General features: G+C 44.8%; 1 protein-coding gene across 1 annotated transcript; it reads left to right on the forward strand.

Annotated features, from left to right (window-relative positions):
- Positions 1-500: 500 nt before the first annotated feature.
- On the forward strand, positions 501-16,728 carry abs (ATP-dependent RNA helicase abstrakt). The gene is made up of 12 exons (XM_073090710.1): positions 501-876; positions 1,861-2,043; positions 2,434-2,601; positions 3,256-3,445; positions 4,444-4,580; positions 5,791-5,888; positions 6,481-6,644; positions 9,344-9,549; positions 11,838-11,954; positions 12,519-12,709; positions 15,759-15,858; positions 16,403-16,728. The coding sequence occupies exons 1-12, from the start codon at positions 651-653 to the stop codon at positions 16,489-16,491; spliced, it is 1,869 nt and encodes a 622-aa protein (XP_072946811.1). The 5' UTR covers positions 501-650; the 3' UTR covers positions 16,492-16,728.
- Positions 16,729-18,440: the final 1,712 nt, after the last annotated feature.

Genomic DNA, 18,440 nt, shown 5'->3' on the forward strand with positions numbered 1-18,440 from the left:
GAAAGGTAAAGGAGACATAAGTACTTATCCGAAGCGTTTCTACATAGTCCTCTGTCAGTAGTGGCAGAGCAGTCGCCGACCTCGTGTAGGTGTATCCAGTCTTATCTAGGGTTAATTGCAGATGTCCACGGGTGACAGTAGCCACTTACTATTGTACGTAGTACATACTCGTTTCCTTGGACGCCATGGACACACACAAAGACGAATGAATACACAAACACCCAAACCCAGTAATTCATTATTCAGATATCTGTCTGGCCAGGGCTCGAACCCGGAACCCTTTTCGCGTCATATTAATATGGTGTCCGCTCCACTACACGGGTCGTCTAACTGTAATTAAAATATAACTCGTACATTATCACTTTTCAACTTTACTGGCTATCGGCCAAAAAGTATATTATAGAGGTACATCTTGGCATTATATTCTAATAACTTATGCCTTTAACTTTAACATTGACATTTTTTTCTTAAATAATATTAATGACAATGACGTATGATGATTGACGTTTTCAATCTCAAATAAACAGTGAAGCACGAAAATAAAATTGCAACGTTTAGAATAAATAGTAAATAAAATTCGTTTACCAAAACATGTTTTAGTCCTTTTGCTATCCTTAAAGCCGTAAAAACTGCATAATAAGCCACTCAAAATGTCCGAGGGACGTACAGACGCGTACAACACGGAACCTCCAATAAAGCGGTACAGGCGTGAAGAGAAGTCAGATTCCGAGGAAGATCTGGACAGTTACGAGCCCTACGTGCCGGTGAAGGAGCGTATGAAGCAGAAGCTGATGAAGCTGGGCCGCTTGGGCCAGGTGGCGGCGGAGGCGAGCGCTGAAGCGAAGAGTTCAAGTGATAATGATCCTGATGATGATGGTTGGTATTGTTTGTAACTTGAAGGTCTGGTGTTTGAATCCCCAGCATGCAATTTCCTTTTTTATTCATGTAGCTCTATGTGTACATTAAAACAAACAGCGGGTTCTGGTCGAGAGTGGCAAGGGATAGGGTCTATTGGAAGGAATCGGAGGAGGCCTATGCCAAAAGGCACACCGAACTTAGGGACTTCCTGTAACCCTAGGTTTAGGAATAAAGAGCTATAATAATAAAAATAATAATGTGTACGTTAATAATATCTTGCTTACAAACAATGGTATCTTAAGTTACAAAGTCTAAAATGTACAGCTACTTACAGATAAACTCATGTGAAAAAGGAAAGACGTACTATTTTAATCGTACAATTTTGTGCTTATCTGTGCTTCTACCATGGCACATACAGCATATTGACCATGGCAACATATAAGTATTATAAGTATAAACGACATACTGTAATGTATATAAAAAGTGTGTTAGAAGCATCAGGTTTCCTTCATTTCAATTACCCCTTATATAAGCAAACAAAATGATCAAAATAGGTATTTAATGCATTACTCTCCTATTGCATCTCCCAGAGCACGGGTCTCCTCTCAGAATGAGAAGGATTAGGCCATAGTCCACCGCGCTGGACAAGTGCGAATTGGTAGACTTCACACATCGTTGAGATTTTTTTTTATAAAAAATCTCTCAGGTATGCAGTTTTACTCAGTGTTTTCCTTCACTGTTAGTTATAATTAATTATAGCAAGCAAGTTATAATTAATTTCTAATACGCACATAACTTCGAAAATTCTGTCACCATTAAAGCAAATGATTTGATGAATTAATTTGAAATACATACATAACTTTGAAAAATCAGAGGTGCCTAAGATTTTAACCATACTATCACTTACTTACCTATTTTGAATCTGGCTAACACTTTCTTACTTTAAAAACATATTTTCATCAAAAGAGAACTAAGTAACTAACCGAAGATCTTCCCACACAGCCTCCCAAGAAGAATGGGGCCGTCGCTACAACGTCTCGTTGCTGGACCAACACAGCGAGCTGAAGAGGATAGCGGAGGCCAGAGCGCTGTCGGCAGCTGAACGACAGGCCAAGGAGGAGGAGCATATCCTCGAGAGCGTGGCCCAGAGTAAAGCGCTCATGGGTGTCGCCGAGTTGGCTATGGGTGAGTTACACTTATGGTCTGTACTTCAGTATGTGCGTACCAATAAGCGGGGTAAGAACTAGAAAGGTAGAACCTTTTGTGGTTCGACTCCGGCGGCACCACCGCCACACCTATTCCTGTTATAACAGCAGTGTTAGAGGCTGCTGTGTTCATTCCAAATCTTGCTTGTTTGTGGTAAGAATGTCCGTGAAACCAAACCGTGGAGGAGTAAAGTTCATCTGATGGCAAGCAAAAAGAGCTCTCTATCAGAGCCGGATGATGATTGGACACTCCTCTGGTGTTGTAAATGTCCATAGGCGACGTTGACTACTTTCCATTAGGAAGCACGTCTGCTTTATCGTTAGGCTCAAATATTAAAAAAAATCTTTATAATAAATACCATGTTTCCAGGTATCCAATATGAGGAACCGATCAAGACATCCTGGACTCCACCTCGGTGCATCCTGGCCTTGCCGCCGGAGAGGCATGAGAGGATCAGGCAGGAGATGCGCATCCTTGTCGAGGGGGAGGATGTACCGCCTCCGATCAGGACATTCCATCACATGAAGTTCCCTAAAGGTTTGTTTGTGTGTGTTATTGTCCTGCAATCTGCCTCTCAAGGCATTTAGCTGGAGGTTATGTTAATGGTCTGGGAGTGGTTGATAAAACAATGTGTTATTAAACTACCTCTCAAGCGGGAGGACTCAGGTTCAATTTCTGGGCACAGGTGAACCTTTTCAATTGAGTTACTCTTGAAAAATTTCAAGTGTCTATCTATTACGGTTCAGGAGATAGAACCCCGTGGCAGATGGGCAGACAGTGGAGGCTTAGTAATAGGGTTCCTCTTTGCCCAATGGATATGGAAGCCTAAAGAAATGTCAAACATATGTAAAACATACTTATCTGTATTTAGCCAGCGCGGTAGATTTCAGCTTCACCTAGTCCTACACACTAATGACAACAAAGGAGAATATGTTTTCATTCAAAATTCCATCAATGATTACTGTTGTAAGTAAGTAAATATTATAATCTTTATATCCAAAAAGTATTGTTATAGGTTACTAAACTCTTTGGTAATGTTTTCTGCATTACTCCTTCTTGTCAAATATTTGAAGAAATAAAGATGTGTCTGAGATAAGAAAATAAGATTTTATTATTTAAAGTATTTCACGATCCAATATTTTAACAATTACATTGTAAAGTAACTAAAAATATACCCATCTTACTTTCCAGGCATCCTAAACGGCCTAAACGCGAAAGGCATAAAGAAGCCAACGCCCATCCAAGTGCAGGGTATACCAGCGGTGCTGAGCGGTCGGGACATGATCGGTATAGCTTTCACGGGGTCCGGGAAGACGCTGGTGTTCACGCTGCCCATCCTCATGCTGTGCCTCGAGCAGGAGATCAAGATGCCCTTCATCAGGTACGTTGGGAAGTAACTATGAAAGCAAACTGGAACGAGCATGCAGTTTATCTGATAGTAAGAGGTTAATGTTGCCAATGGACAACTGTAGTCAAGTCGAGATAAGATTAGAATCCTATCTAGCTAAGTTGGAACGCCTGAGATAAGTACGTCTCCTTTACCACACCCTTCAAGCATGAACGAACCAGCATGAGACACTGGTGTTATTAGGCAGAAATAGATGTGTTATAGTGCCTTCGAAGTCGAACCATAAAGGTATTTATCGCCTTAAATACTAAAATTTTATTTTGTAATTTATTATTACTTCCCAGAATTTGATCAGTAAAATAATACAGGTGTTTTTTTTTAAATGAACTCTTGTTCTCCCGCCGAATGCAAAATGTATTTTAAAAAACTAATGATGCAGTTTTAGTTTTTATCAAATTCGATCTCGTGATTCCTTTTAAAATATTCGCAATATCTTATAGTTTCATATTTAGCCGTGAAGGCCCATTTGAAATTAACCCTATTCATATGCAGGGTAAAAGCAGTGATATCCTAGTGGTTAAGAAACGCGGCCTCTCGATCGAGGGGTCCGAGGTTCAAATCCCAGGCACGCACCTCTGATTTTCAAATTTATGTGCGTATTAAAAATTAATTATCACTTGCTTAAACGGTGAAGGAAAACATCGTGAGGAAACCTGCATACCTGAGAGATTTATAAAAAAAAAATCTTAAAGGTATGTGAAGTCTACCAATACGCACTTGGCCAGCGCGGTGGACTATGGCCTAATCCTTCTCATTCTGAGAGGAGACCCGTGCCCAGCAGTGGGACAGTAATGGGTTGATGATGATGATGATATGCAGGGTGATTTTTTCAAATGGGCCTTCAGGGTCAAGTCCGAAATTATAAGGCTTAGCGAAAAATGCTGAAAGGAGTTACGAGGCCAATTTTACACCGACCGAGTATATGTGGGTCGACTTTTCATCATATTCACTGGTATCCTTATGTTTCACAGGAACGAAGGCCCCTACGGCCTGATCATCTGTCCGTCTCGGGAGCTGGCGAAACAGACCCACGACATCATCGAGCACTTCATCAAGTATCTGAAGGACGCCGGGAACCCTGAGTTGAGGAGCTGCCTGGCTATTGGGGGTGAGTCACTCTTGGATATTATTTTATTTAACACTAGCTTTTGCCCGCGGCTTCGCTCGCGTTACGAAATAATATTTTCATCCCCTATTTTATTCCCTTGGGGGAAGAATTGATCAAAATCCTTTCTTAGCGGATGCCTACGTCATAACATCTACCTGTAAGCCAAATTTCAGCCCGATCCGTCCAGTGGTTTGGGCTGTGCGTTGATAGATCACTATGTCAGTCAGTCACCTTTGAGTTATATATATTTATAATATTTAGACTAGCTGACCCGGCAAACGTTGTGTTGCCATGTACATAAAAAATGTTAAGGTTGAACAACCCTTAGGGGTATGAAAAATAGATAGTAGCCGATTCTCAGACCTACTGAACATGCATATAAAATTTGGTAAAAATTGGTGAAGCCGTTTCAGAGGAGTACGGTAACTAACATTGTGACACGAGAATTTTATATATAAGATTGGCCAAAACAAAGTTGTGGTACAAATGGCGAACTTAATGCTAAAATATAAATAATACTTAATTCTCCCAATCAACCTTGAGGATGTGCAGAAATAAATTGAAAGCGGTTCAATAACATAGGAGATAAAGAAATATCAATAAGATGAAAGAAAGAAACATAATAAAAAATTCGTGAAAAGGGGAAAGAAAAAAAAAAGAAACAGTCTGAGAGGAGACCCGTGCCCAGCAGTGGGATGATGAATTATCAAGTGTGTATACATGCCTGAGATCTTTAAAAGTTACCGTAGTTCGACTCCGGCGGCACCACCGTCACACCTATTTCTGTTATAACAGTAGTGTAGCGCTGCTGTGTTCTGGTTTGAAGGTGGTAAGGGAGACATACTTTTCCGAGGCATTCCAGTCCTCAAGAGTAGCGGCGCATCTGTAAGTGACCTCAGGTAGAAATCTAATCCTATCTGGGGTTAATTACTGACGTCCTTACGGCAGTAGCCACTTACTATCATGTGGACTGCATGCTCGTCTTCTACTCCTATATTATTAAAAAAAATGTCTACTAATCAAAACTTTGCTATGTATTTCATTTGGTTATCATTTTAGAAGTTGTTTTAGTGCCTTTGGGGAACTAGATGAGAATGTATTTTTAGCGCGAATAAAGTTCCGTGAGCCGATGTAACACATGATTTATTTGTAGTATTCACTTTCCTATGCTCACGTAAATGGTAATTATTTTTTTTATTATCTTTACCAGGTGTGGCTGTGTCCAACTGTATGGAGGTGGTTCAACGAGGTGTTCATATAATGGTCGCTACACCGGGACGGTTGATGGATATGCTGGATAAGAAGATGGTATGTTTCTTTATGTATTACTTGCTGACCCGGCAAACTTTGTACCGTCTCAAAATCTATTTATCAAATATATTTCATATAAAATATAGCCTATGTTACTCGTGGATAATGTAGCTTTCGAATGGTGAAAGAATTTTCAAAATCGGTCCAGTAGTTTTTGAGCCTATTCATTACAACCAAACAAACAAACAAAGTTTTCCTCCTGACAGCGACAGTTTTCCGATAGTCTCAGTTCCCAACTTGTACCTATATACAGGGTAATTTTTTCAAATAGGCCTTCAGGGCTAAATCCGTAACTATAGGGATTAGCTAAAAATGCTGAAAGGAGTTACGAGGCCGATTTTGATAAAAACTAAAACTACATCATTACTTTTTTAATCTTATCTAATATATTTTTCCCTAGCCGGGAATCGAAAGAGTTGTTCATTTTGAAAAAAATGCATCCTCTACATTATTGATAGTGACACTATCTGATAGTGTGGCTTATAAGGATCAAATTCTGGGAAGTAATGATAAATTGTGTAAAGTGTGTACACATCCGCTTCTTTTACTTTTCTCTACAATTTGTTTACATTTTTGTAATTTTCCCCAGGTACGTCTGAACGTCTGCCGCTATCTGTGCATGGACGAAGCGGACCGCATGATCGACATGGGCTTCGAGGAGGATGTCAGGACGATATTCTCTTACTTTGCTGGTCAGCGGCAGACTCTACTGTTCAGCGCGACCATGCCTAGGAAGATACAGAATTTTGCTAGGTGAGTACAGATTGTAGTGGGTTTTAATATTAGTCTATAAACCCATTATTAGTAATCGGTCTATCCATTCTTTTGCTCACCAAAAATCGACAGTTGTTGATTTCTCCATACTATTAAAAATTCGTCAAGTTTCGATTTTAACTTGATAAAAATGGATAGATTGATTATTAAAAACGGCTATTAAATATTTAATGTTTCTACTTTCATATCCACACCCTAGAATTTTGATGTGTACCATGGACAGACAGAAAGACAAATACAAAAGTAAACTCAATGATATTGCGACTCAATACATTTTATTTTTTTAGTTTCACTCTCGTGACTGTACACATTTAGTAAGTCTCACTCTCGTGACGGTACACATTTAGTAAGTTTCACTCTCGTGACTGTACACATTTAGTAAGTTTCACTCTCGTGACTGTACACATTTAGTAAGTTTCACTCTCATGACTGTACACATTGAGTAAGTTTCACTCTCGTGACCGTACACATTTAGTAAGTTTCACTCTCATGACTGTACACATTTAGTAAGTTGCACTCTCGTGACTGTACACATTTAGTAAGTTTCACTCTCGTGGCCGTACACATTTAGTAAGTTTCACTCTCATGACTGTACACATTTAGTAAGTTTCACTCTCGTGACCGTACACATTTAGTAAGTCTCACTCTCGTGACGGTACACATTTAGTAAGTTTCACTCTCGTGACTGTACACATTTAGTAAGTTTCACTCTCGTGACCGTACACATTTAGTAAGTTTCACTCTCATGACTGTACACTTTTAGTAAGTTTCACTCTCGTGACTGTACACATTTAGTAAGTTTCACTCTCGTTACTGTACACATTTAGTAAGTTTCACTCTCGTGACGGTACACATTTAGTAAGTTTCACTCTCGTGACTGAACACATTTAGTAAGTTTCACTCTCGTGACGGTACACATTTAGTAAGTTTCACTCTCGTGACCGTACACATTTAGTAAGTCTCACTCTCGTGACGGTACACATTTAGTAAGTTTCACTCTCGTGACTATACACATTTAGTAAGTTTCACTCTCGTGACTGTACACATTTAGTGAGTTTCACTCTCGTGACTGTACACATTTAGTAAGTTTCACTCTCGTGGCCGTACACATTTAGTAAGTTTCACTCTCGTGACCGTACACATTTAGTAAGTTTCACTCTCATGACTGTACACTTTTAGTAAGTTTCACTCTCGTGACTGTACACATTTAGTAAGTTTCACTCTCGTTACTGTACACATTTAGTAAGTCTCACTCTCGTGACGGTACACATTTAGTAAGTTTCACTCTCGTGACTGAACACATTTAGTAAGTTTCACTCTCGTGACGGTACACATTTAGTAAGTTTCACTCTCGTGACCGTGCACATTTAGTAAGTCTCACTCTCGTGACGGTACACATTTAGTAAGTTTCACTCTCGTGACTGTACACATTTAGTAAGTTTCACTCTCGTGACTGAACACATTTAGTAAGTTTCACTCTCGTGACGGTACACATTTAGTAAGTTTCACTCTCGTGACCGTGCACATTTAGTAAGTCTCACTCTCGTGACGGTACACATTTAGTAAGTTTCACTCTCGTGACTGTACACATTTAGTAAGTTTCACTCTCGTGACTGTACACATTTAGTAAGTTTCACTCTCGTGGCCGTACACATTTAGTAAGTTTCACTCTCATGACTGTACACAATTAGTAAGTTTCACTCTCATTACTGTACACATTTAGTAAGTTTCACTCTCGTGACGGTACACATTTAGTAAGTTTCACTCTCGTGACTCAACACAAAAGAATATTACAAAATGATTAGTTAATGTCATGTGGCATCGTATCATAATCTATAAATCAAAAATTATGCCAGATCTCGTCGATGGATTACATTTAATATAATTATTATAACGTGACATACCAGCGTGACCGTGTCCGTGACGTCACGACGCAACCGTTTGTGTAACATCCGAGCGTGACCGTGTCCGTGACGTCACAACACAACCGTTTGTGTAACATACGAGCGTGACCGTGTCCGTGACGTCACAACACAGCCGTTTGTGTAACATCCCAGCGTGACCGTGTCCGTGACGTCACAACACAACCGTTTGTGTAACATCACCGCGTGACCGTGTCCGTGACGTCACAACACAACCGTTTGTGTAACATCCCCGCGTGACCGTGTCCGTGACGTCACAACACAACCGTTTGTGTAACATCCCAGCGTGACCGTGTCCGTGACGTCACAACACAGCCGTTTGTGTAACATCCCAGCGTGACCGACCCAATTTATTTCCAAACATTTTTATTTTTAGTATTTGTTAAAAAAAAGCCATTATCTATTTATTACGGTTTAAGAGAACCCTGTGACAGACGGACAGGCAGCAGACGCTAAGTAATACGGTTCCGTTTTTATCCTTATAGGGTTCCGATTTTATCCTTTAGGTACGAAGTAGAGTTTCGATTTTACCGTTCGGGTTAATAGGTTTCTCATTTTACCGTTGGAGTACGGAATAGGTTTCCGTTTATACCCTTTGGCTAGGGAATAGGTTTCTGATTTTACACTTTGGGTATGAAATAGGGTTCGGAATAGAGTTCTAATTTTTACTATTTGTTTAATTGGGTACGGAATAGGGTTCTAATTTTACCCTTAGCGTACGGAACCCTGTAAAGAGCCGAGAGCCGTCGTCCCCAGATCGGCGCTCGTGAAGCCGGTGACGGTGAACGTGGGCCGCGCGGGCGCCGCGTCGCTGCTGGTGCGGCAGGAGCTGGAGGCGGTGCAGGCGGAGGCGCGCACGGTGCACCTGCTGCAGTGCCTGCAGAAGACGCCGCCGCCGGTGCTCGTGTTCGCGGAGCGCAAGCAGGACGTGGACGCGATACACGAGTACCTGCTGCTCAAGGGTGAGGCGGGGCGAGGCGGGGTGAGGCGGGGTGGGGCGGGGTGAGGGGCCCGCTCGCTGCTGGTGCGGCAGGAGCTGGAGGCGGTGCAGGCGGAGGCGCGCACGGTGCACCTGCTGCAGTGCCTGCAGAAGACGCCGCCGCCGGTGCTCGTGTTCGCGGAGCGCAAGCAGGACGTGGACGCGATACACGAGTACCTGCTGCTCAAGGGTGAGGCGGGGCGAGGCGGGGTGAGGCGGGGTGGGGCGGGGTGAGGGGCCCGCTCGCTGCTGGTGCGGCAGGAGCTGGAGGCGGTGCAGGCGGAGGCGCGCACGGTGCACCTGCTGCAGTGCCTGCAGAAGACGCCGCCGCCGGTGCTCGTGTTCGCGGAGCGCAAGCAGGACGTGGACGCGATACACGAGTACCTGCTGCTCAAGGGTGAGGCGGGGCGAGGCGGGGTGAGGCGGGGTGGGGCGGGGTGAGGGGCCCGCTCGCTGCTGGTGCGGCAGGAGCTGGAGGCGGTGCAGGCGGAGGCGCGCACGGTGCACCTGCTGCAGTGCCTGCAGAAGACGCCGCCGCCGGTGCTCGTGTTCGCGGAGCGCAAGCAGGACGTGGACGCGATACACGAGTACCTGCTGCTCAAGGGTGAGGCGGGGCGAGGCGGGGTGAGGCGGGGTGGGGCGGGGTGAGGGGCCCGCTCGCTGCTGGTGCGGCAGGAGCTGGAGGCGGTGCAGGCGGAGGCGCGCACGGTGCACCTGCTGCAGTGCCTGCAGAAGACGCCGCCGCCGGTGCTCGTGTTCGCGGAGCGCAAGCAGGACGTGGACGCGATACACGAGTACCTGCTGCTCAAGGGTGAGGCGGGGCGAGGCGGGGTGAGGCGGGGTGGGGCGGGGTGAGGGGCCCGCTCGCTGCTGGTGCGGCAGGAGCTGGAGGCGGTGCAGGCGGAGGCGCGCACGGTGCACCTGCTGCAGTGCCTGCAGAAGACGCCGCCGCCGGTGCTCGTGTTCGCGGAGCGCAAGCAGGACGTGGACGCGATACACGAGTACCTGCTGCTCAAGGGTGAGGCGGGGCGAGGCGGGGTGAGGCGGGGTGGGGCGGGGTGAGGGGCCCGCTCGCTGCTGGTGCGGCAGGAGCTGGAGGCGGTGCAGGCGGAGGCGCGCACGGTGCACCTGCTGCAGTGCCTGCAGAAGACGCCGCCGCCGGTGCTCGTGTTCGCGGAGCGCAAGCAGGACGTGGACGCGATACACGAGTACCTGCTGCTCAAGGGTGAGGCGGGGCGAGGCGGGGTGAGGCGGGGTGGGGCGGGGTGAGGGGCCCGCTCGCTGCTGGTGCGGCAGGAGCTGGAGGCGGTGCAGGCGGAGGCGCGCACGGTGCACCTGCTGCAGTGCCTGCAGAAGACGCCGCCGCCGGTGCTCGTGTTCGCGGAGCGCAAGCAGGACGTGGACGCGATACACGAGTACCTGCTGCTCAAGGGTGAGGCGGGGCGAGGCGGGGTGAGGCGGGGTGGGGCGGGGTGAGGGGCCCGCTCGCTGCTGGTGCGGCAGGAGCTGGAGGCGGTGCAGGCGGAGGCGCGCACGGTGCACCTGCTGCAGTGCCTGCAGAAGACGCCGCCGCCGGTGCTCGTGTTCGCGGAGCGCAAGCAGGACGTGGACGCGATACACGAGTACCTGCTGCTCAAGGGTGAGGCGGGGCGAGGCGGGTGAGGCGGGGTGGGGGGTCCGCGAGCTGTTGGAGGCGGTTCTTGTAGTAGAGTATACCACATGATGAGGTACTCATAGTTTCTGATGCTGATAGGTGAAGATTAGAAGACGCGACTCACAGTAAAGGATCACAGCAAGAGACCAGAAGTAGAGAGCCCCACTAGCTCACACTTCTAGATAATGCGTTCTGAAGAAACGAATAGGTAAACGCACTTTTGAAGGAAGTAGAACCGAATATTGTTCGACTTCAGACACACCAATGCCACACCTATTTCTGTTTGCAGGGTGTGGTAAGGGAGACATACTTTTCCGAGGCATTCCAGCTGAGTCCTCAAGGGTAGCGACGCATATGTGTCCTACCTCAAGTAGGAAACAAATATTATCTGGATTGATTACAGATGTCCATGGACAGCAGTAATCCCTTACCATCAGGTGGATTGCAAGGTTTTCTGCTACACGTATATTACAAAAAAATAGAGAACGAGTTGGAAGTGTAAGTTATTTAGCAGCAAGTCACAGGAGGTTTTGTTAGAGGGCGCCACTAGCTGCAATTCCTGATAAAAGATAATAAACAGCACACCGATAACAAAATTAAAAAATATCTATGTCTAGGTGTGGAAGCTGTGGCGATCCACGGTGGCAAGGACCAGGAGGAGCGGTCCCGCGCAGTGGAGGCTTTCCGGAAAGGCGAGAAGGACGTTTTGGTGGCCACCGACGTTGCTAGCAAAGGTATTCACATTCACTGTCTCTCACAGTAAGAACTGTCTCGTCTCACTCACTGCCTGACACACTCACTGACTCTCACTTCACTCACACTCGATGAACTCTCACACTCACTGACTCTCACTTCACTTACACTCGATGAACTCTCGCACTCACTGACTTACACTCACTCACTGGCACTCACACTCACTAACTGACATTTTCGCACTGACATTCTAACATGCTGACAAACATAATCACTCACCGACTTTTACACGCTTTCACTGACACTCACACTCACTGACTTACTGGCACTCACTCTCACACTGACACATACACGCTGACAAACGCAACCACTCACTGACTCTCACATTAGCTCACTGGCACTCACATTCATTGACTGTCACACACTCACTCACTGGCACTCACACTCTCTCACTGACATACACTGCCTGGCACGCACAACACAATCCCGCACTGACACTCATATTGATTCATTGACAAGCATACACTTAATGTCGTTATCGCATACCTTTTTGGTACTTTGAAGTTTGAACCGAGCGAAACTCATCCCTTCTATTGTTTCTACAGGTCTAGATTTCCAGAACATAGAGCACGTGATCAACTACGACATGCCCGAGGACATCGAGAACTACGTGCACCGCATCGGGCGCACCGGGCGAGCGGGCGGCGGCGGCCTCGCCTCCACCCTGCTGCCGCGCGCCGCCGACCCGCTGCTGCTGCGCGACCTGCTGCAGCTGCTGCGCGAGGCGGGCCAGAAGGTGAGGAGGGGAATGTGACGTCACCGGGCGGCCTCCACCCTGCTGCCGCGCGCCGCCGACCCGCTGCTGCTGCGCGACCTGCTGCAGCTGCTGCGCGAGGCGGGCCAGAAGGTGAGGAGGGGAATGTGACGTCACCGGGCGGCCTCCACCCTGCTGCCGCGCGCCGCCGACCCGCTGCTGCTGCGCGACCTGCTGCAGCTGCTGCGCGAGGCGGGCCAGAAGGTGAGGAGGGGAATGTGACGTCACCGGGCGGCCTCCACCCTGCTGCCGCGCGCCGCCGACCCGCTGCTGCTGCGCGACCTGCTGCAGCTGCTGCGCGAGGCGGGCCAGAAGGTGAGGAGGGGAATGTGACGTCACCGGGCGGCCTCCACCCTGCTGCCGCGCGCCGCCGACCCGCTGCTGCTGCGCGACCTGCTGCAGCTGCTGCGCGAGGCGGGCCAGAAGGTGAGGAGGGGAATGTGACGTCACCGGGCGGCCTCCACCCTGCTGCCGCGCGCCGCCGACCCGCTGCTGCTGCGCGACCTGCTGCAGCTGCTGCGCGAGGCGGGCCAGAAGGTGAGGAGGGGAATGTGACGTCACCGGGCGGCCTCCACCCTGCTGCCGCGCGCCGCCGACCCGCTGCTGCTGCGCGACCTGCTGCAGCTGCTGCGCGAGGCGGGCCAGAAGGTGAGGAGGGGAATGTGACGTCACCGGGCGGCCTCCACCCTGCTGCCGCGCGCCGCCGACCCGCTGCTGCTGCGCGACCTGCTGCAGCTGCTGCGCGAGGCGGGCCAGAAGGTGAGGAGGGGAATGTGACGTCACCGGGCGGCCTCCACCCTGCTGCCGCGCGCCGCCGACCCGCTGCTGCTGCGCGACCTGCTGCAGCTGCTGCGCGAGGCGGGCCAGAAGGTGAGGAGGGGAATGTGACGTCACCGGGCGGCCTCCACCCTGCTGCCGCGCGCCGCCGACCCGCTGCTGCTGCGCGACCTGCTGCAGCTGCTGCGCGAGGCGGGCCAGAAGGTGAGGAGGGGAATGTGACGTCACCGGGCGGCCTCCACCCTGCTGCCGCGCGCCGCCGACCCGCTGCTGCTGCGCGACCTGCTGCAGCTGCTGCGCGAGGCGGGCCAGAAGGTGAGGAGGGGAATGTGACGTCACCGGGCGGCCTCCACCCTGCTGCCGCGCGCCGCCGACCCGCTGCTGCTGCGCGACCTGCTGCAGCTGCTGCGCGAGGCGGGCCAGAAGGTGAGGAGGGGAATGTGACGTCACCGGGCGGCCTCCACCCTGCTGCCGCGCGCCGCCGACCCGCTGCTGCTGCGCGACCTGCTGCAGCTGCTGCGCGAGGCGGGCCAGAAGGTGAGGAGGGGAATGTGACGTCACCGGGCGGCCTCTACCCTCCACCACCATCCACTTTGTTTTTCTTCCTGGAGAAGCCCTTCATGGGATCCTCTCAGCTGCGGGGACAGTGGAGAGGATATGCCGGACTCCTACCTGCTAAAACCCCACGGTGTTCCTCTGAACGCCCTTTCGAGACCACGGGTACGCTAATACCACTCGTCCGCGGTTCAAAAATAGAATAAATAAATAATAACACTTTCTACATTGACAGACCCACACTAGGTTCCCTGTATCGTGGGTGCAATGGCCAGAAAAAAAAACCTAAATTCATCATTTAGATTTATGTCTGGTCGGGGTCGAACCCGGGACCCTCTGCACGTCAGACCGGTATGGTGACCGCTCTCCACCCTGCTCCCTGACACGACTGATGTAACGTAGGGGGCCTAATGTGGTATATACGGCGGGCTGGCGTCGACCCTCCTGCGTCACGTGGCTAATGTGACATGGTGGGCCTATTGTGCTATATGCACTTCCACGACATGGGTTTCAAATTAAAGGTTTTTTGCGGAGAATATAGGAATAAATAAATGGTTACTTTAAAAATTAAGAATTTTTTCGATTTTTTTCTTGGAAATGAAATGGTTGCTTAAAAAATTAAGAATTTTTCAATATTTTTTCTTAATTTTTGGTGACTATTAAGTCAAACATGCTGGTAAGGCAAATGAAAGCGAGAAAATTAAAAAAAAAAGGTGTCTTATTTTTTTTTAAGAAAAGTGGTGAAAAATTCCAATGGTGGAATAATACAAGGTGTGGTTTTTTTTCATGACAAACTCGTCCGATTACTGGCTATGGAAGAGGTTTTTAAAGAATCGGCGTTTCAGCATTTATTAGCTAATTCTTGTAGTTTCAGATTATTTATTTATTGCAAAATACACACACAACTTACAACGAAATATAAGATATATGTGATGCCCTGAGAGGGTGTCGCAAAATACTAGTGGTAGCAGCATTAATTTACATTAGGTTACATTACCATGATAAATATAGCACAACATACAATTACTGTTCATTTTTAAAATTAAAATTAATTGGCTACTTGACACTTTTTGGGAAACTGTTTTAATGAATTCATATACGTATTATATATGCCTTTCATTGATCATTTTTTCGAAAAAGGGCTATTTATTAATAAAAAACATATTTTTATTACGGTAAACGGAACGTTACGCCAAAACAGGCGGTCAAGTGTCATTTCGTAGCGTGACGTCAACACATTGAAAATATAGAAATAAACTTCGACGTTACACATACTTCAGGTTTCGATGTGATCGACAGGTTTCGATGTAGTGACGTCACATGACATTTGAGGCAGCACTGTCGCCGTTTTGGGATTTAAAATCCACAGATAAAAAATCGAAAATTTCTTTTTAAAAATTAAAATACTTAGAACATATTAAAAAATAAACGAAATACTGCATAATTTATGTTTACTTATAAGCTATCATATCCAACATATTTCATATTTTATTGTTATAACTGTCAAGTACCCAATTATACATGTCAAAGATTCGTCATTATATTGAGTGGTCAAGTGCATTAATTAATATATAAAATAACATTCAATTGCATTAAAAAAATATATTTAAATTATATTATAATTTTTTATATTAGGCATAAAGGCCCACTTAAAAAAAACACCCTGTATAAATGCTCACATGTCATTTTAAATTTCCAGGTGCCAGCTTTCCTGTTAGACATGATCGGAGAGACAGACCTGCCGAGCTCGGATGGACAGGGATGTGCCTATTGCGGAGGTCTGGGTCACAGGATTACAGGTGAATTTCAGAATATTGTAACCAGTCATTATAATTTTTGATTCATGATAATATCTAGCTTTTGATGACTTGACTCGCAGGTATGATTTTTGACTTATATTATTGAGGCATTTAGAATTTAGATTGTAATGGTTACTCACAATACTTTTTTAAATTTCTTTTTTTCATTTTTAATTTTAATTGGTTTTACTTAATTGGTTATTTACTTTCTTTTGCATGGAGAGAAAATGATTTTTAAAGTGGTAGGACTGATGGTCCTATTGAGGATGTATCCCCATAAGTATTTCAGTGGTCCTATTGAGGTCCCTATAACTATTTCACACATGATAGAATTCTGCATTTTGGTAGAAAGGTATGGGTGTCAGATGAGTTACATAGAAAACCACCATATTAGTTGTCAGAAGTTTCGTACATCTGTTCTATAAGATGTTGGTTTTTGTTGTACCCAGTATTCACTGCCACACATGGATATCGATAACCATCTACAATGGATGAGATAACTAAATATATGTCAATAACTAAACACTTTTTTTATTCTTTTCAGAATGTCCAAAACTCGAGGCTGTTCAAAACAAGCAAGCTTCGAATATTGGGAGAAGAGATTACTTGGCCAATACTGCGGCAGATTACTAAAAAGTTTATACCAGTATTTTATATGCAGTACTGTTACCCTTTATTATTTTATAATATGTCATAAAAAAAATCTGACTGAAAAAAGATTAAATAATAATTGTTATTGAGTGTCTATGAATGAAATTGTAAGAATTGAAAGCCTTCGAGCTTCTAGTGTATGTTCTATGATAAGGGTAATGTGAATATTAAGTTAAGTTAGTTTTTAAGTTGTAAATAAAGTCTGATGTTTTAAAGTAATGTTGTCTTTTTTATGAGTTTTTTGGTAGTTTATGAAAATCAGTATGGTTTTAAAACCATTTAGTTTTCCCCTCTAGTTTTCTAGTTTTTCACATCGAAATGAAATTCCTGAAGGAATTAGGAGTTTCATAGAATTTCTACGTGGTATAGTCTGCTCTGAAGTTGTTGGGAGTAGGTGTAGTCATATAATTTGCTATGGCTATGCGATTCATTTCTATATTCAGAGTGGACTAGCAAGGGTTACTATTAAATTATTTAGTGTTTTTTACAAATAAAATGGAGGTGACTGATTTGATTATGACAAATTTTTTATAGGAATCAATTAATTAGAAATAACTTATCTTCTTTACATTTAGTTCGAAAGGGAGTGTGGAGGGGGAGGGGTGTCATTTGAGATTCGTCATATGCCCTTATATATATTATGCCAAGTCTAATAGCCAAGTGCCAAGTTATAATAAATTGTAGGCTATTAAAATACTGATAACAATATGCAATTAATCAAAGGGTAGATAATAAATTTAATGTACTTGTTACGCAAGATGAACAAAGACGCGGGCGTGTGCTAGTTCAGACTGCAATAAATTTCATTAACCTTTGTGCAAACATACGTAAGCGTCGCATATTGTTTAAGATATTTGATAAAAGATTTTGCATAACTCAAAACAATAATATTTACGATTTCAATGAAATAAATCACTCGATTGACACTGCGTGACATGGGATTTTTGACAATATTGTCAAAGAAATTTGTTGACAATGACATGTTACAGTACGGTAAATTATTTCTACATCATTCCCAATTAATTTTGATGCTGTCGAGATGCCAAATAACTTATTGGTAGCGCAGTGCATTAATAAAATAACCCCAATTACCCCATTTGGCACCGGAAGTAGCGCAAAATGCGCGCGATCAATACGTGGTGTATATTATTGGCTATGATTTTACGTAACATCTAAAAATGTAAAATAACAAATTATATGAGGTTCATTTAAGCTTAACGAAAGCTAATGGGATTTTAAACTACATTATGCATATTATAATGCTCAATTATGCTCTATAATCACGCAATATAATTAAATTTGATATACATTTGTTGGCTGTTAACAGGTTATGTTTGTCTAAATTGAATTTTAAGAACCTATATTTAGTCTATGATTTAATTTTCAATAGCGGCAATATTTATTAATCGATTCATTTGAAATCGATATAGAAAGAATGATATTTTTATTTTTCTTTTAAATATTAAATTGAATAAATTAATTCGTTGCTGTTACATACATAATCAATATTGAGGAATATATGGTACATAAGTTTAAAAAAATAAAGGTAAAAATTTTGATGGACTCATTTTGTTCGAAAAATTGGAAAGATTATCACGTTTTTTAATTGTTTTTGAGTTTTGTTACCTTAAAAGGCCATATAAAAGTTATATTTTGTATTTTATTGTAGGATCCTTTTTAAATAGTATTGTTATGTTCACATCATAACGTCGATAGAAATGACAAGTTTGACGCCTACAAAACCAATAACTTATTTCTATGTTAAAATATTAATAAATGTATTCATAAAAACTGAGATACTTAAAATATTCAATTTTAATATTTACTAAAATATGATTAGAACGATTATTTGTTGATAATTGTAAAATAGAATCGATTTCGTAAAATCGATTTAATCGGCTTCATTTCAGTGCTGCCAGTGTGTCCATCTA

Source organism: Epargyreus clarus, unplaced genomic scaffold, assembly GCF_041222505.1.
Source record: "Epargyreus clarus isolate Ecla_fem2 unplaced genomic scaffold, WU_Ecla_fem_2.2 ptg000033l, whole genome shotgun sequence".
Classification (NCBI taxonomy): domain Eukaryota; kingdom Metazoa; phylum Arthropoda; class Insecta; order Lepidoptera; family Hesperiidae; genus Epargyreus; species Epargyreus clarus.